We start from the raw sequence: 26,997 nt of genomic DNA, 5'->3' as shown, positions 1-26,997 counted from the left end.
CTATAATGGTGTGTAAAGATTGAGTAATTGCTTGACTGACTGGCTGACAGACTAGTTAGTCAGTTGGTCAAGCGATTTAACAATAGATCAACCATTGTCCGTCACTTCTGAACACCCTCACTGTCTCTGGAATTGAAACTATTCAGCGACGTTGATGTATGAAATGCAGCATCCCTCTGAGCTAAGGATAGCACTGATATAATTCAGGCCTGGGAGGATAACAAGTGAAAGGTCATTCTTCGCGGACCCTGAGGCCTGGTGAGCTGCTGCACGCTGGGACACTGGAGGAGCGCAGGTATGTGATGCCCTGACCTCTGGTGCCCGAGGAAATGTTGGCATCTGGCCACAGTGGCTGCGGGGTGATCGGAGAGCGGCCATATCACTATTCTCATCCACCCACTATCCCTCTGTCCACCCGGGCCTCAACAAGCTCCCGCGAGCCGTAGCCATAGCAACGGGCAGGCCTGCCGATGCCCTTGGGGATCATTTCTTGACAGAATTCCTCGGCGTCCTCTCTCAGTAAAAGGTCTGCCCCTCTGCTGAATGGCTGTTTATCTTTGCAGACGTGTAAGCTTCAGTGTCCCCCGGCTACCTTCATCGCTCTCCCTTCTGTTCAGTTCTTCCTCACCACTTATTTTGAATGTCAAAACTCTAAATTAAGTGAAGAATTTAAAGCTGTAAATCCACACGCCGCAGGGTGAAAACAGACAGACGAGGACGCGTTCCTCTGTTTCTGATTCAGTAACAGTTATGTTTGCTTGTGTAACAATGACGTTGGTGGCACTGCACAATTTTGAGCTATATTTCAGCTTTTTGATTTTTGATCTTGATGTCTACAATAAGACTCAGAATACAACAAAGGCTCTGTGACTAATGGACAAAGTGAAAGTGCAGGCTATTGACAACGGGGATATTTATACAGCCTCCTTGGTGAGGTCAAATCTTGGCTCGTCTGCACTTGAGAAGAGGCACTGAGGAGTTACTGACATTCATAAATGACACACACCTGATGAACAGCTATTCACTGGCGCCTCCTTGAAGATCCAACAGAATGAGCGTCCTTCCAGCAACTGGAGAGAGAGACAGATGGCGGAAAGAGGAAGACATTAGAGGGACAGAAAGACGGAGAATAAATAGGGAGAGAAAGTGCACTGTCAGAATCCATTGGGAGAATCAAAGGAGAAAATAATCATCCTCAATCAAAAACATCTAATCCTTTTTGGAGGCAGAACCAGCTGGTGCAGCGCCGTTTGTCACTGCTGTGCACCTTTGATACAGACAGATGATCCTTTGTAAGTCAGCTGAATGTTGAATACAGAGATTTTTATTCAAATCTAATCTTTTTAAATGATTAGCATAATTGAAATTCAAAGCACACGTCACATAATGGATTTTAAGTCATGGACTGGGCTCAATATGAAGCCTATCTACAATGCATCAAGCCTCATCTGATACCATGATACAAGGTAGAGATCAGTAATGCATCGCTGGAATTGTAAATGAGCCATGCCCCCCCATAAGCCACTGTTATCAGAAACAACAAGTGACAAGAATATGAATCTGAACTACTGACGAATGTGACTCAGCCTCCTGTTTCTGACAGTTTGTTCTCTGCCTGTGGCACTCAGAAAGGTATTTGCTCTCAAGAGTGTATCCCTGTATAATAATCAACAGTGCTGCCGTGCTCTTTCTCTGCGTCCCTCTCTGTTTTAGCCCATCTGCAACATTAACATCACAATCAGTGTCTCATCTTTAGTCAGCAATCACGCGAGTTCCAGATCACAGATATTAGCCTAAATATCTGGCTCTCTTTCCCTCATACAGTCATTTTCATCCATTTTTTTTGTTCAGTCATTTTTCTGCCACAAACACAGAAACCCACGTGCCGCATACACACTCGCACTCAGTCTTTCAGTAATCTTGCTTTCACTGCCTCCCACACAGGCATCTGTAAAAGAGCATGTGTGGTTAACAGCAGTAGCTTGGTCCACACTGGGAAAGGCTGGCAGACTCAGAGACCTTAATGTCTTACATATTCTAGCGCATTATGTTATAGGGCGTTGATAATTGCAGTTTTTCTAAATGCAGGCCTCAAATGTCAGATGCTTTTAGCAACGCAAATGCCTACATTTTTTTTCTCTATCTTGTGCATTTTTTTTTCACTACGACGCAGAACCTTGTGAAGAGCGAAATGCAACTTGTTGACACTGGAAGGCGTCTGAGATTGTAATCTTAAATGTTACATTTTCCACCTTCACATCTATGATTTTATTTTTCTGTGCAGCAATGTTCCAAGTTGTGCTTTGATAAGTTGTGGTTTCAACACAGAAAATACTATAAAAGAGTATTCTGGCATACTGCAGGGAAAGCAGGGTATCTTACCTCTGTGCTTGCACCCCCCTTGTCTCCTCCTTTTCATTGTGCAGGTGAATGATTGCGAAACAGAGAACGGCCTTTGCAGTGCGACCCTGTCCCATGCTGCTCCCTCCTCTCAGGGGATGGCCAAGGTCCAGGATGGACACACGAACGCATGTGACAGGTACACTGTGCAACACATGACCTTGACACTTGCTTTGCTCTGCAAAGAGAAAATATTCCTCATCACTGAATATTCAAGCTTTGCAGTTGTATGTCTCCATGAACCAGTCAGGTTTTAGTTACAGTGTACAATCATGTCTGTGAAAACATATACTTCACACACATCTTTCACAACTACACAGGCTGATTTTAGCGCTGGTCATCGTGGACTATATTGCTGTAAGTGTTCATTTTAGTCAAACCATACAGTTTGACAACGAGGCACAGCTCCAACTAGAAAACAATGTTTTGATGCATTAGTGCGCCGAATGTGCATATTAAGGCAGTACAGGAGGAGGTGCACATTAATAATCCTCCAGGACTGTAACATGCTCATGTTTAACCCAAACAATGTGTCATGTGACTGCAGTTGGTTCAGATCGAGGTCGGATCGAGGTCGCACCAGAGTTCATTTGTAACCGGACCAAGACCACCTCTTCAAGAAGGTCTCGGTCTGGTTGTTTTGGTGCGCACCTGAGTGCAATTGCTGTGTTCACACCTGCCCAAACGAACCTCACTTCGGGGTCAAACGAACTTGAGCTCGACTGAACAACCAAACAGGGCAGGTGTGAAAGCAGCCCCAGTTTCAAAATGAGCATCCCAATTCAAGTATCTGACCACGTCTCCCCTTCTGTTCCTGAGTTATGACGTTGTGTAATGGCCAGCCGCAAGGTCACGGTGTCCTTGACCTTTAACCACCAAAATCTAATCAGTTCATCGCTGAGTCCGAGAGAACATTTGTGCCAAATTTGAAAAAATTCCAGAGACGTTTTTGAGACACTGCATTCACAAAAATAGGATGAACGGACACCCTGAAAAGGCCTTGAGCCACAGCTATTGCCAGTGCAGAGGCATAAAAATGCATACTGATATTTACTTGTCTTATTATTTATGAATGTGTGTGTGTGTGTGTGTGTGTGTGTGTAATCTGCAGCTCTGAAATGTTAGAGGAGAGCCAAGATGGTATGGACAGTGGTACCCTAAGTCCTGCCTCAGCTCGACAGGTCACCATCCAACGCCACCCAACTCAAGGCTTCGGCTTCATTGCAGGCAGCCAGAGGCCTGTCATTGTACGCTCCGTCTCTGCTGGTTAGTGTGTGTGTGGATGCGTGTGTGTGTAAGTGAGACAGAGATCCCATGATGATTCAAATTAAAGTCTCCTTTTCTTTTTTCACTGCACATATATGACTTTGTATGCCTGTGTCTGTGTGTCCCATCTGATCCGCAGACGGCCCCTCCTTTGGCAAGCTTCTCCCCGGAGACCAGATCTTGGCTATTAACGAGGAGACGGTGAGCGACGCGCCCCGAGAGAGAGTCATAGACCTTGTAAGGTAACATCCTTTACTGTCCCAGGAGGGAGGGAGGGGGAGGGGGGTGGGCCAGGGGACCAGCAACACGGGCAAGTGGAAGTAAAGAGGACATGGGTGAAGAGGATGGATCAAAAGGAACAAACTGTTTATTGTTGGCAGTGATGCGTTACATCAACACAAACCTGGGGATCAGACAGTCCTTTTGCAGCTGAAGGACAGTGAGGATATGGCAGATATAAAGCGGAGAGGATCTCCAAATACCGTGCTGTCCGTGGCGTTATCTAACCCACTCCGCTCTCTGTTGTCTTTCCATAGACGCTGCAAAGACACTATAGTTCTCACTGTGCTGCAGCCCCATCAGGTAGTATAATAGGACACTCACTCCCTTTCATGTTTCTCTCCCTTGGGATTTCTCTTACTCTTTATCAGTCTCAACACTTTCACTGTCACTCTGAATCATACAGAAACACTGTACAGTATTCTGCTCCAACAGTGCACACTAATGCAGTGCAGACATACATTAGTATTCATAGCCATGCCTACACATTAAGGTAAAGTCTTTTTCTGGTAACCCCTCTCACAACAGCTCATATAGGCCCATAAACACATGCATGAGACTTTATTAAATAAAAATCATGTGTGCATCCATCCATATGGAGGAAACAGACATTTATTTAGCCGACTAACTGAGCTGGATATTTTTAGAAAATGAAATACTGCTATGAAAATGCAAATGGATTCAAACCTGATTTATTTTTCTTTCTCATACTTTGGAACCTCCTATATTCGTATGATTTATGCAGCAGTTCTGCAGGGATTTGCCTATGTGTCGCCTCCGACATCTTTATTGCACTCAGACCACCAAGCACAACAATTTAAAAAGTAGTAAAACTTTTAGCAGGTGAATTTCATGTTGAAAGCAGGTGTGCAGCTGACGCATTGCAGCAGCATTAGCCGGCTCTCCAACACGCGTCTCTTTAGCACTGTCAGTCACAGGGGTTTTTCTTTCATTTCCGTTTTTTCTTTCAAGCTGATTCAAGGGTTCCTCTCCCTCTCTTCTCATCCTCAGTCACCTAAGTCTGCCTTCATAAGTGCAGCCAAAAAGGCCCGCCTGCGAACCAATCCGCCTAAAGTGCGCTTTTCAGAGCAAGTGTCCATCAGCGACCCAGACTCAGTAAGTTCAACTAGTCGTGTCTCTATGTGGCATATGCATGCAAACACATGGTGTTACTCTGTGCCCCTCTCTCCCGCTGTGCATTTCTTTTGTTTGATCAGCAATGGTAAAAGTCTCAAGTATCCTCTCTTGTGTCCTCCTATTTCAGTCTGAGCTTCTTTACTGTGTGCATGTGTGTGTCTGAGCCTCTGGTCCACTGGTTTGGCCTGGAATAAATTGCTTTCCTGAATGATGTGAATTCTCCAAGGAGCAACCTGAACCTCTTTTCAAAGGGATTCCCACATTTTGAAAACAGCTACATCTCTTAGACATGTTGAAATGTTTTGGGGATGTTAATGTCAGTTCTTACCTGGTAACACATGGCAGGGCTATCATGTTCCCAATTTTCTTACTTGACTAAACATCAGCAGGCCACTGATATATCTGATGTGGCTTGGGTTACATTATTTCACATTGTGCAACAAAGACTGGCTCTCTGGCACATGTACAAGGCACAGGACTGTACACAAATTAATTGCTAGGGGGCAAAGAAGGTCAGAGAAAGGAGAAGCTACTGTACCCCATATTTCTCTTTATTTCATATTTTATATGTGATTTATATCATAATAGAGAGATCAGATAGTTACATCAAAAAGATGGGGAGGTTTTTGCATCGTGCCATATGTAGAGAATGTGGGGTGGGATGAAAATATTGTCGTGCACAAGCCCTTCATCAGAGTTGTCACCTGTTCCCACGCGTTTGGTAGCTATATTAACAGTTTATTTCACAGCTTTTTATTCAGAATATATTAGTTTCAAATATTGGGGACAGAGGGTATTGTAGTTTTTTCCTAAGTGAAGAGGAAGCTCCAAAGAAAACATTAACAGTATGCTATAAAGGATTTTCCTACAAATAAAAGTATAGGAAAGTAATCCCTCTCAATCATCACTTATGACCTACTAGAAGTATGTAGAGGAGACGCTGTCTCCTGCCTGTATTTTCTTGTTTCCTTCGTATTTTGTTGTGCTCAGGATGTATCTGGGCACAGCATGCAAGTGAAGTTGGGACTTTTTAAAAAGTCAGGGACTGGCTAAGGGAAGATACAAAAATTAGAGCGACACAGTGCAGAAAAAATGCAAATGTAGGAAGGCAAAATGCCAAGCGGACAAAGCTTTCACTTCTACTGGTGATACTGTAGCAATCACTACAATCAGTAGCTGACAATTCCTGCACAGTATGCCTTTAATTTCACTGGGCCTTCCATTGTTTTATAAAATGAAATATATAATTCAGCACCCCTTCTGACAATTATTTCAGTACTGTCCCTAATTTCCTGTGGTTAATCAAGGATCTAGGGAGGTTAGGGTTGGGTGGGGGGGTTTACACTGCAAATAAAGTGGGAGCACAAAGATGATAAGCAACGGACAATCAATAAAAAATCAGAAGTTGGAGCGCAGGGCATTTCATCATTCTATTTTCTATTTACCCTGAACTCAATGGAAGGAGGTAGAGAACAGGATTGCTCATCACATGGACCACCAGGTCTCTGATAACCTTTGGACGAAGCCAACGCGGAGTGTTAGGCAGACAGCTTTGAACTCGCTTTTCATTACAACTGATTTAACCATCCACTCTACCCTGGCAGTGCTGGTGATCAACATCATGTGGACCCTGAGGTTTCCTTTATGAGATCTAAATTAAGGTGTTCTCCCAAACCAGCAAAGGCCATCAGCTCTATTTACGGCTTGAGCTATACTGTCAAGGAGCTGAGCTGGGTCTTGTCTCTTGGGGGCCGTGTCCATCGAGGCTTTTTTTCCTGAGGCCAGCGTATTTTTTTATTTGCAATGGGAGCGCAACATATTTCTGCTAAGCTACAAACACCAGCAGCATAACAAAGTGCAGATCATCTATTCTGCACTGAGCACTGCACATTTAGCATTTCTTTTTATGAGCGCCCAGAGCTGAAAAATGCTCGACTTTGTGTAAAATGCTTTGCTCGTCACTGTCACTTTTTACCCAGCTGCCCAATCACAGTGGTGCAGGGGTGGAACAAATACTATAAAGACCAACTGTCATATCTTACAGGTACAAGTGTTGAACAACAAAAATAACAACAATGGAGGAGAAATGTGTTAACATATTATATATATAGCAATATATGTTTCCTCATATGGACCCACGCTGGTACTGTTCTAACCCCCTGTGTGCTTCAGCCTTCCCTTCATCCAGCGAATGGGCAAGAGCATTCTTTAGGATTGCCCTCTGACAATTGAGGATTCAAGTCATGAGTTGGAGACTCAGTGTACTTCGAGGGACAATTTGGTCCTCAGAAGTAGCTGTAGAGTCAGTGCTCTTTATTTTCACCCAGCTCTCTGGGCTTAAATCATTACACCAAGTGGAGTTGTCCCATCGGCTCAGAGAAGATGTCCGTGATGGGTACAGGCAGCTGCAGACCCAGACCCAGGGTGAGGTTGAGTGAGAAGGAGACAGCTGCGCGGAGGTAGAGAAGCTTAGCCCAGTCAGGCTGTGAGATAATGTCATCTGGCTTTTGTTTGATATCTGGTGTCGGCAAAAAATGGTTGCACGTTTTCAACCCAGTGTTAGTGAAATTAGCACTTATTACCTCGAGGGCTAACTTACCATATTACATGGCAGTTTAACATAGGATTGCTCGATACTCTCGATGGAATAAAGTAACAAATAGTCAAATATTTGTATCAAACAGTCAAAGCTGATCCTACTGACAAAATTCTGAGTCGGGTACAGCCCTACTCTACTTTGTGCTGACATCTTTGCTTCCGCGAATATATCAAATCAACCAGACACGACCAAAGCGCCTCAACTAAAAAAAACACTGCACCTCCCAAGTACTCTCAAGCGCTCCCAGCTGTGCGCTTCCTAAGGTGAGTCTGGCACTTTGAGCTGGAAAAAAATGCTTTAGTGGACACAAGACCTTACTCAACTTTCCCGTTTCCCCCTTAGAAATGTGAATCCATTTAGACATGACTGGCAAAGATCAGATGTTTCTGCCACTACCCCTCCAAGGCATAGCAAGACATTTCTAATCAGGAGCCACAGGCTACTATTGATCATCTGAAGACTTATCAGTGTTGGCCACCTAGCCTGGTGTTTAGTGAGAAACAGAAAGCGGGGAAGAGATGAGGCCATGGCGATGGTTGAGCTGTGATGGGCCTCTCCTAACACTTTCCCTGCATGTGACAAATCGGCTCAAGCTCACCCTCACTAACAAGAACAAAGGTAGTGGCTTGTAATGGGAAGTGATAGACCCGTTTGTGGCATCTCTTCACTGGTTCACCCTCGCTTTAATGCTGCAGTATGGAGAAAGATCTGTTGACTCATAACTCAGGCTTTAGTCGCTTCCAATCTGCACAAAAGAACAGCTTGTTGGGCCTTCTGAATACTTAAGTTCTCCAAAAACAGACTGCCAGGCATCTGCTGTGGACACAGCTCTCCATTTCAACTAAATGCATTTTCTGAGATATATTGTTGCAATAAATCCACATCCCCTTACTGTCATGAGTAATGTCTGCCTACTGTTCTTACAAATCCCACTATCAGATAATAAAAGGAAAAGGAAAGAGATAAGGATTGATTTTGTTTTGGCCAAAAGTATGGTGTATTTCATTTGAGCTGCATCCTGGCTACATGTCACATTAAACCCCTTAGGTCTATCTTGTCTAATTAAGAAACCTTCTTCCCCTCTGATCACAACTGTGGTTCTTTGAAGCAACATAATGGGAACTAAATCATTTGCTTAAAAACCCTGTAACAAGATTTTTTTTTTAAAGGGAGAGAGTACCCGTCATATCTCATCACATCCTAGGAAGAATGAGCTGAACTGCATATCATAACTTTCCTAACAAGTGCTTTGAGTAAAAGCTGTAACCTTGAATCAGGCCTCCCTTCCACTTACGAAAGCCTGTAGTGAATGCTTTCAATCCCACCATCCAATTTCCTTTGCATGGTATACATATTGAATGGGTAGACTGCAGAAACTGAATAAGCCCTTCTTTGATCCTGATACAATGCATAGGGTGGGCATCCTAAGGCAGAGTTTTGCTCCCACTCAAACTGTTCAGAGTTCAGTTCAAGTATCTCTCCATTGCTCACATAAGGCATCTTTGTTCCTTAATACTCCTTCTAAAGCTCCTCCTTTTTCATTTGTTTTGCTTCAATAGCAAAGCACAGACCTGCAATTACAGTTGTGTTTGTATTGTTCGAATAAATACTCTCGGCACATTCTCACACATACCATCACGTTTCTTCACTAAACCAAAGCTGTTTTCTCTCTCACTCTCTTTCAGACAATGCTCAAGGACGAATCCTTGCTACTCATACCAAATGTGCTGAAGGTGTTCTTGGAGAATGGACAGATTAAGTCCTTTACATTCGATAGCCGTACCACTGTTAGGGTATGTATTTACTACAGTTTTACTGCAATGTTTTAGCTACAACAAGCAGCTCTTTCTCCACCCTTTGGTGGTGACAGTTTTTGCCCTAGGAGACTGAAATTTGGCATGGAAGTCAGTGTGTGTGTGTGTGTGTGTGTGTGTGTGTGTGTGTTCATGCCAATTGGCTAAAAGGGGCTGTGGCAGTTAGAGGTGTAGCGAAGCATTGGCTCAATACATCAATTCAATGTTCAAAGAGCCAATATCATCAATGCAAGGTAAAAATGTAGATAAATATTGTCATTCTTGAGACACGCCTTTATTTTGAAATTCCTGTGGCACGTCTGCGTCACCATTTTCATCCAAGCACACCTCCTTCCTAAATATTGAAACGGTGCTAGCACCAGGCAGATAATGGTAAGTAGCCAAGAAAAAGACACTGAGGAAATTTACTGATACTGTCTCATATCGATCACAGGCTCCTGATGGATCCATTGTGATGGAACTTGGGATTTACACCCTAGTGGCAATGGGAATGGCCTATTTTAAAAAGGTGTATAACTTCCAAATGGATTCACTTGCCCAGGATTTGGTGGAAAGATTGGTCATCCCAAGGATGAGATATCGTCTGATAAACTGTTCATGCCAAATGACAAAAAGGTGCAGCATGTGGATGCATGCACCTACGTGGTTGCAGCTATTGCGAATTTAAGCTTGTCACATAAAGCAGCTATAGACCAACCTTTAGTGATGAACTCACAGGTAATTATCACCCAACTTGGCATTTCCCTTCAGGTCAGTGGAGGGTTTTAGTGCCCACTTTGCTGTGTTTGTTCACTCTGTGTTACCGCTCTCATCAGTGGCATTTTTCAGCAAAATAAAGTCTAACATAGAGGTGTGCCATATCATCTCCTTCACGATAATACCGGTATATTTTAACATTGTGATACTCGCGATATTTCAGCTTGTTGACATACTGATGTCATACTGTTACCCACAGCAACAACAAGCATGGCTGAAAGCTAAAGTATTACCGACTCTGCGGTGGTCCCTAAAAGAGGCTTCGGTAGTGTGGAATTAACTGCAGCGTCCTGAATGTTTTATGAACAGCCTCGGGCTTCTCAGACTCTTTTAGCGAGGTTAACACTCAGAGAGAACTCATTCAGCAGCTCCTCTGGCAGCAGCACAGTATCTCTCCCTCTGCCTTCTCGACGTGCGCACACAAGAGTCAGTGTCTTCAAGTGATTTTGTCATAAACCTTTGGTAATGTAAACTTGCCACTCGCGTCTCAACAAAAACTACATATATGTCAATGTGTGATAGTTATTGTTGCATAACAGCCTGTCACAGGTTGCAGTGTGATGATGAGAAATGGCAGAGAATAAAGGTCCAGGTGGGAAAAAAACCCCAACTCAATCATTTAGGATTTTGCTAAAACAGAGGGAAATCACCTGTTGATTTATATATATATATATAGATCCCAGGTTACATTTTTTGTATTTGGGAGCTGTTTAAATTTGTTTATTTTGTGTAACTATGAATATTTCATACAGAATCTGAATCTTACTCTGAGTTACTGTTATTGTTTACAAACTACAGAAATAAGATCATTTTTCTTTAGTTTTTACTGAAGATTTGAAGGCAAACTCAGGATGACATATTAAACTATATCCATAATATTTTTTTCACTTAATTGTCATATTGTCAAGATTATCGTTCTCCGAAAATACCCTGAAATATCGTGATATAATTTTAGGGCCATATTGCCCACCCGTTCTCTAAAGACTAACTGTATAGTACCAGCCCAGCACCTAATGGCAGCCAGACAAAGTTTGTGACTACCTGGTGAACACAGTGGAGCATTTAGCTGCTAAAGAGGTAAAATTCCTCAGAAGCTGGTTAAGACCAAATCAGAGCTAGACAAGAATGACTCCAAATGAATGGTAGTGTATTAAGAAATATTTTCTAACACATACTTAATAAGGTGATAATGTTAAGGTTGTGTTTACAGCTTAAATTGGCCAAAAAATTAACTACTATAGGTTTAATATTTACCCTATTAGATACACACAAACCATGAGCTTACTACTGATGATTTTTGTTGGCTTTTGTCATTATATAGTATTGAATTCTATGGATTTTTAACATGGTTCAATGCGAGGACTGAGGTGAAGCTTCATGTGGAGTGATTCCACCCAGGCGTATATGATTTCCGACACATCATCAAGGTCCGTTACACCTAAATTAACCAGAAATGGCTCGAGCTAAGTGTCCTTACTTTCAAGTTTATATCTAGTAAGTGATTGTTTTGAGAAAATAAATCGAAGCAAACAGCTTTTATTTTGTGAAACTTCACCATCAGTCTTTAGGATGTACACTCTAAAAGTAATGCGATTAAGACCATACAGCAACGAATGAATTCAGTCAGACAGAGGTCATTTATGTCTCTATGTCAGTCTCTAAGATGAGTCTGACATCTCTGAGCAGACTCATTAAACAGGCTCTATTAGATTTCACAAATCTCTCCTCTGCTCTTGGAGGAAGAGCGAGGGAGAAAAGGAGAACCACGGCAGCACTTTAAAGGAGGGATGGAGGAAGCTAACTCCTGTCAGCCTAATTAAATGGAATTTAAGCATAATAAGAAGGCCCAGATCAATAAAACAATGCCACAGATTAAATCAATTCCACAATAGAATGCCTCGTTGTATGCCCATTAGACTGTCTGTCAACTAAAGAAGCTCTCCTGCAGTATCTTAGGCTACAGTCTATTGCATTCTGTGGCTTCCCCGGGCGTCATTTAATGCAAACCGCACAGGTCAACAGTGTTAAAATTGCTTATCCCTGTTTTTCAGAGACAGCTGTTGCTTAGGTTACATCAAGGAAAGCCAATTAAATTGTTCATGGAAAGCAAACCATTACTATACATATTCTACAGCTCTTAATGAGCCTCCACGCTGAGACTTAGAGACAAACTGTGGTAACAAATCACTACAATAGAATCCCTTTCAATGTCCATGCCTCTAATGCATTAAGAGGGCAAAGAATAATGAAACCTTATCCTCAGGCATAGCCAAGGGTACCATGTGATAAACTGTGAATTTTCCCTCTGTCTCTGTGCATTTTAGAAAGAGGAAATGAGAAAGCTCCACGTCCTTCGTAGATACCGATCTGCACAAGAGCAAACGATTGCCCTGCACACCCCAACATGTAGACGTGCTTTTTTTTTTTCCTTGAATAGGATGCACTCACTGTGCAGGATAAAGAATATCTGTGGATCTATCCACAGCACAAAATGACAAATATGATATCACAGTAAAGAGCCAAAACAGATCACAAGGATATCAATTTGACAAATAACCCTATACAAACACAGAGTGGACTCGGGGTGGAAAATAGCCTCCATACATCAAATATATATTTTTTTTGGTTGCAGTAGAACACACTCTTACCGTGGAAATGTATTTCAATCTCTGACCGTTTTTCATGTCTCTTCTTCCAGGATGTGATCTCCTCCCTGCAGGACCGCCTCTCACTGCGCTACATTGAGCACTTTGCCTTGGTGCTGGAGGCAGGTGGTCTGGACCAGAATCAGAAGTTGCACCTGCTGCAGGAGAACCAGCCTCTGACACATGTAAGAAACCAAAAAACAGGGAAATGAGTGTAAGCTGTGTGTAAAAAAGCAGTTTCAATTGATGGATGTGTTTGCAGGATATATTTACACACAGCATATACTATTGGTTCAATTGTCAGGAAACTGGAAAGTCAGCAGAGAGCTCTGATACTATGAGGATCCAATCAATAACATAAAAGAAAAAATGAAAACAATTTCCAAAAGAAGGCAGATGATTCTTATCAGTGAAGCTGTATTTTTGGGATCCAAATCACATTCCTTGCAGTTTCATCTTTTTCAGCTCTGTCTTATTTTGTTCTTATATTTTGATATTCAGAAAGCAGACTAACCCGTTCACTTCTGTAAAATTACACCATGATATGTGTGACTCATGCCAAAAATGTCGCTGGCTATCTATCTGATATTGTCGTATTCCCTCAGGTGGTGCACAGAACCTATTTCCAAGGGATGAAGTGTCTGTTCCGCATCTGCTTCTTCCCCAAGGACCCTGCAGACCTGCTGAGGAGGGACCCCGCTGCATTTGAGTACCTCTATATACAGGTACTGGATTAAAGAGGGTTTAAAAGGATGTCATTCAATCTTATGACACTGTTGGAGAGCTGTCTCCTCAGAGAGCGAGGGCTTTTGCCTTCTTGGACTGATTTTACAGTTTGAAAGGTTGCATACACCAAAGTCAGGCTTTAGGCACAATGACCCTGTTGCAATGTCTCCAAAAAAGCTTTCACATTAACTGATATCCAACAGTCTTATGAATTTTGGAAGCTGTCCCTGCAATTAAACTAATGATACGACTTATAAAAGGATTGCTTGCAATGAGCTGTTTACAAAACCACATTTTAACATGTCCCAACAGAGTCGCAATGACGTCATCAAGGAGCGTTTTGGCATGGACTGGAAATCTGACATCACGTTACGATTGGCTGCGCTCCATATCTACATCACTGTGTCCTCCGCACGGCCCAATCAGAAGATCTCTCTCAAGCATGTCGAGTAAGTCCGCAAACTAAATTAGCCTTCAAATGAACTTGTGAGAAATTACACACAAGAACTGGTGTTATGCATTTTTTGCCTCATTAACAATTCTGTATACCATATCAGCCAGTCCCAGAGTGAAGTTTGTTCATTCAATAAGTCTAATTGATTAACAATTAATCCCAATAGTATTAAAAACTCAAATTACTCAAGGATCATTTTCCCGAGGTCGTTAAGAGAGAAAGAAATCCATTGCATTGTGAAATTACATCTCCCCCTCAGTTTGCTCATTTACTCTTCAAAACCTCAACCTAGCAAGAAATTAGCTTCTGCCATCACAACCGGGGAAGCAGAACAGATCCACTGCACCTGTAATAGACTCAGGGTGGCCATGTCAAGCCAGGAGTCAAAGAGGATGTAAGTTAGGCTCATCGTGTCCTCCAGTGGGACGAGAAACACTTCTGTGTCTTCTCTGTTGCGACATCTTCCCTGGACTCTGATTAAACCCTCCACTGTTGTCCTTCCCCTGTGTGTGTAATCCTCCATCATTCCCTTTGCTCTCGATCACAGAAAGGAGTGGGGACTAGAGCCCTTCCTTCCCCTCACTTTGCTTCCAACAGTCAAGGAGAAGAATGTGTGCAAGAGTCTGTCTCAGCTGCTGAAGACCTACCAGCATCCGCCACCATCGGGCAACAAGGTTTCTCCATCTCAAACAATTCAGCACTAACAGTTCATTGTAACGATTTCCATGATTAAAATATCTAGGCAGTTCTTTGTGGATGATTGTACTGCACTTTGTTATACTGCCATTATAACATATATACAGACCTCCTGCCAAATTGCCATACTCTTGAAGACTATTAACATTTAAATTTCAACAGTTTGCCGTTTCTTTAGAGGAGATTTTAATTTATTGTGTTCTATAGTAATGTCTGCTTGATAACTAGTCATTTTTATTAGGACAAGTCCTTCATCTCTATAGATGGAACTGTTGCATAAGACTTTATGATCCACATCTGTGGCTCAACAGTGCCCCCAGGAGGATGTAGGAAGAGCTGGAGAAGGACTCCTCTCTCAAAGATGAGCGTTTCTTGTTTATCATTCTGTCGACAGGTCCCTCCTCTCCAAGGGAAGCTGCAGTACATGCGTGTACTCAATGACCTCCCGCCTTTTGGTGGAATACTGTTCCACACTGTTGGACTGGTAATACATTTTTTAGTCTTTATGCATCACTTTTACTGAATTCCTCATGGATGTGTATGTGTATTTAAAGCTGTGTAGTCACACAAGGATCATGTTATTTAAATGCACTGATCTAACATGTTAAGGAATTGTCTAATTCTGGATATTTAAAGGTTTTGAGAGGTATGTGACATTCCAGTATACTATAGTAAGTAACTGTGAACCTCTTGTCTTCTTCTACAGGATGAGAAACAATCAGCTACAACACTACTGGTAGGCCCTCGACATGGCATCAGTCATGTGATTGACCTGAAAAACAACCTTACAACAGTTCTAGCCGAGTTCAGTCGGGTTGCCAAGATCCAGCTGTACCGAGAGAGCCAGGGAGTGGCTCGTGTGGAGATGACAATCCATGAGGCCAAGGTATTACAACACAGTCTCCAAGAGTAGCGCTCTGCAATTACATCTAATATGGCAAGACACCATTTTGCAGCAGGGAAAATGTGCATCTTGCATGCCATCTCTTTAACTTAACAAACAATAAAATTCATGAGTACAAAAGTGTTTACACGTTTCAAGAATTTGTTTAACAGGTCATTACAAAATGAGCAGGCAATGCTTATTGCCTGTCCTCTAAATAGTCTCCTAATTCCCCTCCCTCCCACCCCCTGCAGCCCCTGGTCCTACTCATGGAGTGGCCTGATGCCAGTAACTTTGCATGCCTCATCTCTGGCTACTACAAGCTGTTTGTAGATCCTAAACGGACCATCTACTTTCGGACCCCTGGTCAGTCTCAGCTGACCAAGGCAGGTATGTTAGAGGGCTTTTTGATCTGTTGGGGTCTAACTGGAACACATGCTCTCATTAGACATTATACATAAGATGTCAAAGATTTTACAGAAAACTCTATTGTTTACATGAAAGTTTGACGTGAAACATTCACATCATTCATTTAAAGTTGTATGAGTGTCTTACTTTCAGCATCATTTTAAACACTGCATGTAAGGCAATCTTTGGTAATCTTCATCATACGTTCTCTCTACATGGACATTGATCCGCTTCTTCATTGGCTGAATCCATTACCTGTAGTAACCAGGTTCTGACACTACCATCCCATGGCGCCCTCTGCTGTCTCTCCTCTCATCTCAATCTTAACCCATTGGAATGGGATACTTCATATTTCTTTTCCCCAAGATAAGAGTAATATGGATTATTAGTTATTTTTTAACAGCAATCATGAATATGTACTGTTCAAACATGAACAGATCCCCTCTGCCATCTGCTGTCTCAACCTGTAGTCTACATAAACGAAGGATCATCATACCATCACATTCCACCAGAATCTAACCCTCCAACCTCAAACAAACTTCAACTTTCAACATCCATCTCTGAAATAACAAATAATCCCCATGTGACCACCAGCTGTCGCCTCTGCTTTCCCATCTGGATCTTCTCTATCCCCACTAGTTTTTAACACCTCAAACTCTCCACTGCTCTGACAATTCTATCCTCAGATTACAGAAGCTCCCACCATGCTCACCCACGTTCTGGGGCAACCAGCTTGCCAAGTGGAGGCCGACGAGGGGACGAGAGGGAAAGCTCACACAGGGAGTCAGGCTCTTCAAGGGCCCTAGTTCCAGCAGAGCCTCAGCATCTGGGCCTGTGCCATGTCCACCTTCGAGAACAACAACAGTTTCAAGAGCTCCAAACACACGCCGAAGCTGAACTCGACATCAACGAAAACTTTATTTCCCATGAGCCCCCTGGGCGGCCCCGCACCAAGTCAGACCCTACACAACAGAGTACAGAGGAAATAGCTGGGGTTTTAGAGACCCCAGCAGTGGAGAATGCAGGATTCAGAATCCGAGCCCAGACAATGGGTCAGTCTCAGAAAAACTCACGGTACTTCTGTGACTCCTGCAAAGCCAGGCATAGAGCAGAAGGTCTGTCAGCAGTGGGGAACAGTAGTGGGAGCTCGGGGAAACACTGCTCCAGTGCTTGTGCCTCGCGAGATGGAGGCGCTGTTGACCTCATGGCCCTGCCACCCCCAGGGAATGAAGAGGAGGATGAGGCAGATGGTGGTGGAGAGAAACTGCAACCACCACCACCTGCTATTGCTGCTCCACCACCTGGCTTTAGGGACAACAGTTCAGATGAGGATGACCCAAAGAGAGGCAGAAAGGCTCGAACAAGTGCCACCCCAGGGGTCACCTCTGGGAAGCTGGCCCAAGCCAAGGAAGACGTGCCTGTGACATTAATTGATAATGTGGCCACGAGAACAGTTCGAGATCATGCCCAGGAGCTTGATGATGCTCTGGTGTCCACCTTACAGGCACTAGAGGCTTTGGCAGCCTCTGAGGACTACCCCCATCACCCTCAACAGCCAACACAGACTGCAGGTCAACAGCCTCAGTCTTGCCATGGCCCACATCTCACACACAAAATTAACAGTAGTACTGATCCCATAAAGTTTTACTTTATCAATATTTATTAATACTACACAGTACATTGGCTATACATCAGTTTTTATTATCTTGTGAAATGACTTGACAATCCTGTAGTCTCTTCATTTTGTGGTAGGAATGCATGTGTAATAACTGCAAAAAACAACATAGACCTAAGGTAGAAAGTTCAATATAACCTCCTATAGGATGCTGAACAAAGTGACAAATAACCTAAACTAGAATAAAATTTAAGTCTAAAACTAAAATTTTATGAAAAATGGAAGCAACAGCAATAGCTGATGATTACACAATGTCATGTGTCTTTAAATGGTAAAAAGAACAAGCCCATTACATTGATTTTTTAGATTTCATGGACATATAATTGAAATGTGCTAGTCTTTGCACATTTGTTAAGCACACACCTGCATCTGCACAGAAAAGCTGCAGTTCTTTAAGGTTGGGTGAGGTAAGCCCACTGGCACATATATCAGTTGTAAAGGTGGTTATAAATATGATCTTGAAGGCCTGTTTTGGGGGAACAAATTAAATCTATCTCAAAATTATATTTTGTTATTTTTTTGTTTTGTGATCAAGATAAATCCACTCAAGCGCAAATGTCTGGTTTGATAACTGAATGACCACAGTAAAACACTAATTTGGAATTTTAAGATATCTGTTTGATTAATATTTGTTGCTTCATGATTTTCCTAACAATGTACTGTGTTGCCTTCCTCCTCAGGGCTGATTGTCTTAGCCGCCATTACACCTGAGTCATCACTGGACTCAGGCCATGAGACCAACTCCTCTGAATTGACAGATGTTTCTGAGATGGTGTCGGCTATGAAGCAGAACCAGAACCAGGCCTACCTGTTGGCTCACCATATCAACAAAGAACGTATCCTCTGCCGCCGTGACTTCCCCCTGGCTATCCCTGGCTGCACAGCAAAGACCATAGGGACTGGGGCTTTCTCTGTAGGTCAGATTCGTGCTGGCTGTCCACCCAAGCAAGTAATCCTCAGCAAGACGGTTCCCTTTAAAGTCAGTCCCAGTCAAGACTCTGCAGTACTCAGTGTTGTGACAGAGCAGGGGGGCAATCAAGACACTACTCTGACTGAACAGAAAGGAGAAATAAAAGCAAACTCTGAATCCACCAAAGCAAACACTCCTGATCCCCCTTCTAAGTCACCTGAAGAACTTAAAGTGTCCGGTGCTTCACTGACAGGTCGAGTCAGTAAAGATCAAAAGTTAACAAATTCTTCTGGAGAGACACACAATGTTTCTGAGGGTGTAAAAGGGAAGACAACAACACCTCTTAACACAGACCCTAGCAACAAAGCCTTACCTATAATCCTACCTGTGGACAGAACTGCCTCTGCCAAGATTTCTCCCACTAATACGTGCCAAGATGCCAAGACTGCCTCTAGTGAGACCATGAAGCCTTCTAGCTCCACAGAACTTCTGCCAGTTGACGACCTTTTCTGCACATGCCCAGTGCAACAGGAGCCTGGGCCTCAGCTAAGACTAAAAGACCCACAGGTTCAGAAGATAGTGGTGTTTCAATCCTCCTCCCCGACAGATGATGAGCGTCTTCGGGCCAAAGGCCTCCAGCTTGCTAACAGCAAAGAGAATGCAGTGAGAGTTGGAGCAGATCCGAGTTTGGCAAAACCCAGCCCTCAAATACAAACCAAGTATTCCCCTCGTCTGCCTGTAAAAGCAGAGAGAAAAGAGGCAGCTGAAAGCAAGGCTGAGAGTGCCCAGGGCAAAGCCCACCCTGAGCCACAGAAATGCCCCATAAAATCCTTACCTATTTTAGATGATCTAACAACACCTAGCCCTTCTGTAGATAAGGTATCCACTCTCCCAACAAGGGACTCAAAGAAGCAAGGCACTGGCAAGGGGAAGTCCCAGCGCAGTGCCCCTTTCTTGAGCTTTAGAAACCTTCTTTCCGCTACGTTCCCAGCAAGAATGAGAAGAGAAACAGACGAGCGAAGGGCTCAGTTGCAGAAAGTCCGCCAGTATGAACTAGAGTTCTTAGAGGAGCTGCTGAAACCCAAGTCATCCCAGGGAGAGTTTTTGCCCCAGGGATCCTCACCTGTGCCCTCAGGCACTCCTTGTGCCTGCCAGCTCCGCACCAGCCCTGTCTTAAAGGCACCAGGTATCTCCAGGGAGCAGCGGCGCAGCTGTGACTGTAAGCGAATGTGTAGGGGCATGCGACTACCTGACACACCAGTTGGCTCCACAACAGAGACACCACACAGAGGCAGAGAGAGAACTATCTCGAAGACCCCTCCTGCAGTCTCCAAAGCACCTCACGCACAAGGTGCTACAAGGAGACCTCAGACCTTAGAGATCAAGACAACACGAATACGCTCTACTAGTCTGGAGTCAAGAGAGCCAAGGGGAGAGCAGGGTTCCTGCTTGCCCACCTGTACTTCTCAAACAGATTGCATGGGAGGTCCACAATACAAAAAGCTCCAGAGGCGATACAGTATTGGGGAATTGGATAACAGCTCTAGCACACCTGTGTATGCAGAGGTGAAGCCCAAAGCCAAGAGTCTGGAGAAGGAGATGGAGAGAGTGAGGGCCACAGGGCTGAGGCTCCCCACCCCAGTAGAGCCAATCCACACTCAGTCTCATCAGGCAGAGGGGAAAGGGAAAAAGGGTGTGTTTTTCATTCAGGGAGAAGAGCTACTGCGCGACAGTAAAGAAGGGACAAGTGAGGTGCTGCTGACCCTGCCCAGTGAAGACAGCGATGACAAGGATAAATGCTGCTCATTTTGTTTTTGCTACAGGAAGTGTGAGGCAGCAGATGAAAGCAGTGAGAAGGATGAGCTTTCATACTCCATACCCCTTCAGGTCCTTCCAGGCATGGAGCTGGATTCACGTACCTTTCCAGTCGTAAGCAAAACGCTCCAGGTTCTCAATGCAGAGGACTGCAGTGGGGAGGAAGAGGAGGAAGAAGAAGAGGAGCCACAGACACAGGAGATTGATCTACGAGCCTGTGGTACACTGGAGGGGAGCCTATCACGAGTACAGGCTCTACAGGGGAAAAGTTTCAGCTTGCCTGATGGTTTCCTAAATGCCCAGTTGGATGCTAATGAGCTGCTAGCTATTCTGCGTCAGTGTGCTAACAGCCCACAGGCTGAGGGCGAGGCTCGTCTTCAGCCCTCACAGATTGCAGAGTACAAACAGGAGCTGGCGGTGCGCTTCAAAGAATTCAGAGCATCTTGTCGACGAGTGGCAAGTGTTGAAAAAAGCCCAACGCGTATGCTTGCTGTCGTCACAGCCAGCTTTCAAGTGTTGTGTGAACTAACTCAGACCTTCATCAAATTGGTCAGAGGGGTTCGTTCAGAAACCCAAAGGCTGCAGCTGTTGAGAAAGGTTGAGGAGGTAGCGATCAACTACACTTTGCTTCTGCGTGCAGCAGAGGAATCAATGGGACACTCAAGCAGCTTGCCAACTAAGACAGTGAGCCCTCAAGTTTCCTCCAACATCAATAACATGAGCTCACTCACTCGACCCATCAAAACTCTGCCTGCCCAGTAAGAATACATCTGGCAGGGATGTAATCGAAACAGTCCAGAATGTGGGTGGCTACTCTATCCAAATTCATTATTTGTTTATTGTTTACATTTTTTACAAGACATGCAATGACTCATCCTCAGTAAAAATTGCAATGCAGCTGTTCCATCCCATGTTTACAGGCCCTGAGGTAGCCTCGTGGATCTTGTTTTGAAATATAAAGATACACCAAACTAATGCACAATGGAATAAGAACCCTATAACAGACTGGGTGATACAGGGCTAATCACCTCATATCAATATTCACAATATACATATGTCATTATAGTATAATATTTTATATGTAATGTATATTTGAGTTGTGTCTACTTAGCAAATAATATAAAGTTTTGTGAAGAAAAAAGTGAAGAATATATTTGAAATGTATAAGAGAACTATAAAGATTATAATAAATCATCAGAAATAAATGTATGCTCTGGACAAAAATACTTCAGAGATCTCGTCAAGTAGCGACTTCTGTAAATTGCGTAGTCCAAAGCGTTGGTTGGTTAGATGGTGATGTGCTTTGTTTGTTTAATTTTCTAACTGTTGTAATGCAAAATGGAGATCTCTGTTGGCTATGTTGACAGTGTCTGGCGTAGTGATACAAGAGTCAAAATGTAAGTGACAGTGTTGGAAAATGAACACCGCTGAAAGACGAGTATGACATTTTAAACTATATTGACTGACAGAGGCCCGTTCTCTCTCTCTAACAGTGCAGGTATGAGACACACCTGCTCAGGGCTGACAATGTAGCAGAGACCCAAGTCACAGTCTAATCCACTATACAGTCATGAGTGTCGTTACCTCACTCAGCTGTAGAGAAGGAATACCCACACTGTACTTAATAACGCACAGAGTGTATTTTACACCATCACTGATCCATGGCTCACACGCATCTCACTCGTTGTGAATCATAGTTTTAAATATAGCCATCCACTTGCAAGTGAGTAAGCTTATCACTAGAATTTTGCACAACCTCTGAAATTAGCTCTGAAGTTGAAATGTATCTTTTAATGTTTGATTAAGTGTTTTTTATTCACTCTGCTGCTGAAAACCTCACTTGAGTCCACACCACCAGTTTGACATTATCCATCACTTCAAAGCTAATGCTTACCCGTTTCAAAGGATCCTTGGTTTTTATTCAGGTTTTCAAATACAGTATAAACAAATTTGCTTTCTATGTGCTGTTATACATTGTGCAATCTAGCAAATATATAAGAAACACACAAAGTAGTTTTCTATGTATTTTAATAAAACTAACACATCTGTTTCCTGTCTGAAATCTTCTTTGTGTCTCATCCTCTTTCTGGTGAGAGGCTTTACAGTTGTCCTGGCCTAACATGTATACCGGACATACTGTTGAAAGACAGTGCAGTGAAGCCAAGTTAAAAGGGACAACTGGGTTGCCAAAATACTAAAGACAAGAAATGTGATATTGTTGTGTCTTGCACAGAAGGTATTCGTTAGTCCTCTGGGATGTGGCATGGTACTCAAATGAACCAACTCAAAGGTTTATAAAATACTGTGTATGATGTAAACATCCAGCCTGAGTCAAGCTATTCAACTGCTTGGTGGTAAGAAATTTATTTGAGGATTCTTAGTGTCACACACTGTAAATCAATTACCCTTTTGAAACCTGGAGTGACATCACTTTGGCTGTGCTGCTTTCAGACACCTTTGACAAGTTTTTAAACCTTTGAAGCCTGAGCAAATTGTTGCCATTTCTTTCGAACACATGGGGAAAAAGGCACTGTGCAGCTTGGTGAGAAATGTCACACAAATTGTAAAAATAAATAAATAAATAAAAAAAGATTTAGAAAATTATTTTTAAAAAACAGAAGAAAAAGAAAAAACTATATTTGTTATTATTATTATTATTATTACATTTTAAAATTATGTCACAGAATTATTAATAATAAATAAATAATGAATTAAAAATTAAAATGTCTCTTTTTTCTTTCTACTGATTTTCTTGTTTTTAATTTTCTCTTTTTACTAATTTCTTGCTATTTTTGGGGTCATTTCTTTTTTTGTTCCTCATTGCCTTCTTCCCATGTTTTTAAAAGGAAAAATCAAAGCAAATTGCTCAGTTTTTAAAGGGTTTTAAATTAATAATAATAATAATAATTTAATCATTTTTAAGCACTCTTTCAAAGTCATTTCTGTGTGTTTGTTTTTCTTTCTTTCTTTTTCTTTTCTTTTTTTTAAACTCATTTTCTTGTTTTTAATATTCTCTCTCATTTTTTGGGTAATTTCTTCTTTCATTGCTCATTGCCTTCTTCCTATGTTTTCAAAGTTACATTACAAAAAAAAAATCTGCTATTTTCTATTCTAATTTTAACTTAGTACTGCTGTAAATTTTAGCCACTTTGTTAATTTTATTAATATTTTCAGCTTTGATGATTATTTATTAGCATGTCTGTGTGAGGCAATGTGATTTTTCATCAATTTAGCAATGTGACCCCCCACACTATAATACTTTTCATTTTACACTGAGAGTTTGACCATCATTATTAATCAGGATATCAGCCCAGTTGCACTTCTTTTCTTGGTTTCCGAACACATTTGTGCCGTCTGCAGGCACTCTCTTTTAACAGTTTGTCCTTTGCTGTTGATGTGGCATTTTCCATAACCATATGCAGTGTTTTCTCTTTCACTGTACTGCATGTCTACTTTTACGTAATAGACTTTCAGGGGCAGATACTTTGACCATTGAAGGTGATGAATACTGTTTGTACAGATAATTTTACAGTTCTAAGTGCAGGCAAAAATGAAAGGCCACTGTGGCAATATGTTAATGTTTTGCAAATGATATTCAGTATGGAAATGTATTATTCTACACTGTAAATGTAAATAGTACGATAACATATTTGAGAGAATATGAAACACTTTTAAAAACATTACCTGTAACATTAAGATTTATCCAAACTCTTCACTATTTTGTAAAAAGGAAAAGATAAAAACATGTCTGTAAGGTAATTTATTTATAGTAGTAATGTAACATAGAGACTAATAGCAAAACATATATTTTAATGAGTATATAACACGTATAAGGCATGGGACATGTTTATTTTTATAAACAAGATATCAGACTATGTTCTCTCATCAGCACTTGAACATTTTAACATTCTGATAAACATTTTCTGTGGTTGTCATTGTTCAGTTGCTTTGCTAAACTGTGTGGATCTGTCTGTGTTTCATTCACACGATGAGCCCGTCATGGCTTAATCCATTGTTTCTTTATGTGCACCTATTCATTCCTGTCTTTATTTACTGTCAATGATCTTGTCGTCACTGTGGTCTTCTGTCTGTGTACAAAGTTAACTCATGTTTTACAAGCAATAAAGTATATTATATAAACTCTTTCAGAGAAGTTGGAGATGACATTGCATGCGGAAAACTTGCAGTAGTGACAGTAACAATGACTCCAAACAAATGACGTCATTTCAAAGATAATCGTCTCTCTTGCCGCTGCCAGAAGGTTCTTACTGCTGCGGTTGCGTCATTCATTTACCTCTGGCAAAAAAACAATGTTGACTCAACAGTTCAAATCTTGACACAACACCAACAACTGACAGTAAAATGGTTTTGTGTTGTTGACATTTTAGATGGGTTTACTTAAAATGGGATTTTCTGTGTTACTCGTATTTTTGCTCAGCATTTGAAAAGCAGATTGAAGCTGAGCCAAACACCAGCCAGGAGAGACTCTTTGTCACAAACATCCCAATAAAGTTGTGCTCTTTTGCAAAACTGGCAACAAGACGGATAATCGAGTAAAAATTCAACTGTGTGTGGATGTTAGAGATCTGTAACACCCAGAACACTACACACCAGCAAAACCTAAACAAGTAATATGCCATTGCCACAGTTAAAGGTCCAGTGTGTAAGATTTAGGGAGATTTAGCGGAATCCAGTAGTGAGGATTGCAGGTTGTGGCCAGATGAAACTTCTCCCAGCTAGAACTCCTTTAGTGTTCATTGATCAGGAGGTTTTTACAGGGAGCTGAATTATCCGCAGAGGTCTCCTCCTCTCCAAGACAAACGGACCAGGTGAAAAACACTGAATAAAGTCCTTCCTTTTTTGGCACATCACAGACAGCCCATTGCCCAGCACCTGCAAATGTGTGCTCAACTATTTTCTCTGATAAGTTAATTTGTGCTCACCTTATTTCTAATCCAGACATTCAAGAGGTTTTAACCAGGAGCTGAGTCCTCCTCTCCAAAACAAAGAGACCAGTGATTTAAACTGTTAAAAACACTGAATAAAGCCGTTTCATTTTCAAGTATTGGCTGCTAATTACGGTAGCCGACACTAAACCGCGCATCGCCCCATCTACAGCCAGCTTTTGGTTTATCTGTTCTGGGCTACTGTAGAAACACTGCGGTGCAACATAGCGATCTCTTTAAAGACTGACAAGGACCCACTCCTTATGTCTACTCCCTAAATATATAAGGCCCATTCTAAGGTAACAAGAACGCAACAATTCTTATTTTCAGGTAACTCTACATTGAAGAAAATACTTATTATATTATATATTCCATTTCTGCCAATATGTACCCTAAATCCTACACACTGGACCTTTAATAGTCTTAATTCTAGACATTATGACACGTCAAAGTGAGAAAAGCACAGGTTAAAAAAATAATAAAATACATGATAACTGAATTCCATTTAGCTGCTTCAGCTTCAGGGTCCTGTTATTGTGCATGCTGTGTCACTGTCACACTATCTTCACTAACTGGAACACCTGCATACTGCACAGCCAGTAATGTTAGTGGTAGCACCTGCTTTTCCTACTACGACATGTCAAAATGTCTGCTGTGAAAAATGCTTATACTTGCCACTTACCACAGACTGCGTTTTAGTCCAAAATTCGCCCTGATGTCTCTGAGGTCCTGAGAGGAGTGCCAGCAGGCACATGCCAGGTGTCTTTGCCTGAGAGAAAGTTAGATTTAGCTTTAATGACAACACAAGGGGAATGAGCAGTTTTGTCACCTCTGAGCAGAGTATAGACAGGCCAATTACTACTTTATATAAATCCTATCTAACACCACAGCTGTTAGAGCTCATATAGACAGTGTCTTGGCCTACATTACTACTGCAGTGCCCTCAACGTGCCAAGAAAGAAGGTGAATATTCTAGGAGGCCTTGTTTCCTGCGGACCCACAATGAGGTTTAAGCTGGAGGAAACACCTCGACGGTTTACGAACATTAACTACTAATATCCCTGTTTTTTTATTTCGTGTTTTATATAATAAAACAATTCGGAAATTATACTATTTTTGAAGCAAAACATGCACAACTCAAGCACAAATGACAGTTAAAACTCCATGTATCTGTTCAGGTGTGTATTACCTTTAACTCACCTCACGCTTTTAATTGCATTAACATAAGCTCAAAGTAGTTAACACTACCCAGGGATGTAGCCTACCTCGCTCGTTCACGTGCCCCCCTTTTTTTCTTTAAAAACCAAATCTTTATTGACAATCCAACAAATACAAACCCAAAAAAAAGGTAATTAAAGTCAGACGAAACGACATTAGAGAACATTATTTTCATTTTAAATGAAAATATTAAACAAGAAGCACAAATAGTTTTTAAAAAAGTAAGTAAAAATGGTCTTAATGTACTGTTTAGTTTGATATTCAAATACTAAAACTAGTTGGATTTATGAATATGATACTTTGGGATGATTATAGTCAAATTGATTAAATATAATTCTAATAATTAATAAGTTTTGTGTTGTTACTTTAA

The 26,997-nt window shown here is 42.0% G+C and overlaps 1 protein-coding gene and 1 long non-coding RNA gene across 4 annotated transcripts in view; one reads left to right on the top strand and one right to left on the bottom strand.

Annotated features, from left to right (window-relative positions):
• frmpd3 (FERM and PDZ domain containing 3) overlaps positions 1-21,687 on the top strand; it is a 32,637-nt gene extending 10,950 nt beyond the window's left edge. The window contains exons 3-17 of one of the 3 annotated variants that reach the window (XM_033632796.2): positions 2,427-2,539; positions 3,512-3,666; positions 3,806-3,908; positions 4,203-4,248; positions 4,957-5,061; positions 9,367-9,474; positions 12,950-13,081; positions 13,502-13,621; positions 13,935-14,071; positions 14,624-14,750; positions 15,167-15,256; positions 15,479-15,658; positions 15,910-16,045; positions 16,750-17,634; positions 18,419-21,687. In XM_033632796.2, coding sequence (XP_033488687.2) covers positions 2,427-2,539; positions 3,512-3,666; positions 3,806-3,908; positions 4,203-4,248; positions 4,957-5,061; positions 9,367-9,474; positions 12,950-13,081; positions 13,502-13,621; positions 13,935-14,071; positions 14,624-14,750; positions 15,167-15,256; positions 15,479-15,658; positions 15,910-16,045; positions 16,750-17,634; positions 18,419-21,225 — 5,244 coding nt within the window. In that variant the 3' untranslated portion in view covers positions 21,226-21,687. Of the gene's footprint in view, positions 1-2,426; positions 2,540-3,511; positions 3,667-3,805; positions 3,909-4,202; positions 4,249-4,956; positions 5,062-9,366; positions 9,475-12,949; positions 13,082-13,501; positions 13,622-13,934; positions 14,072-14,623; positions 14,751-15,166; positions 15,257-15,478; positions 15,659-15,909; positions 16,046-16,749; positions 17,635-18,418 lie in introns of those variants that run through there. The other 2 variants (XM_078169271.1, XM_078169270.1) reach the window with 2 other exon arrangements.
• On the bottom strand, positions 1,008-26,235 carry LOC117260733 (uncharacterized). The gene is made up of 4 exons (XR_004501951.2): positions 26,092-26,235; positions 12,900-13,072; positions 2,383-2,578; positions 1,008-1,070 (listed from the first exon to the last, which is right to left on the bottom strand). It is a non-coding gene; the product is annotated as an uncharacterized LOC117260733 (long non-coding RNA).
• Positions 26,236-26,997: the final 762 nt, after the last annotated feature.

The sequence above is a fragment of the Epinephelus lanceolatus genome, chromosome 7 (assembly GCF_041903045.1).
Source record: "Epinephelus lanceolatus isolate andai-2023 chromosome 7, ASM4190304v1, whole genome shotgun sequence".
NCBI classification, from domain to species: domain Eukaryota; kingdom Metazoa; phylum Chordata; class Actinopteri; order Perciformes; family Serranidae; genus Epinephelus; species Epinephelus lanceolatus.
This window is presented reverse-complemented; position numbering and strand designations above follow the sequence as displayed.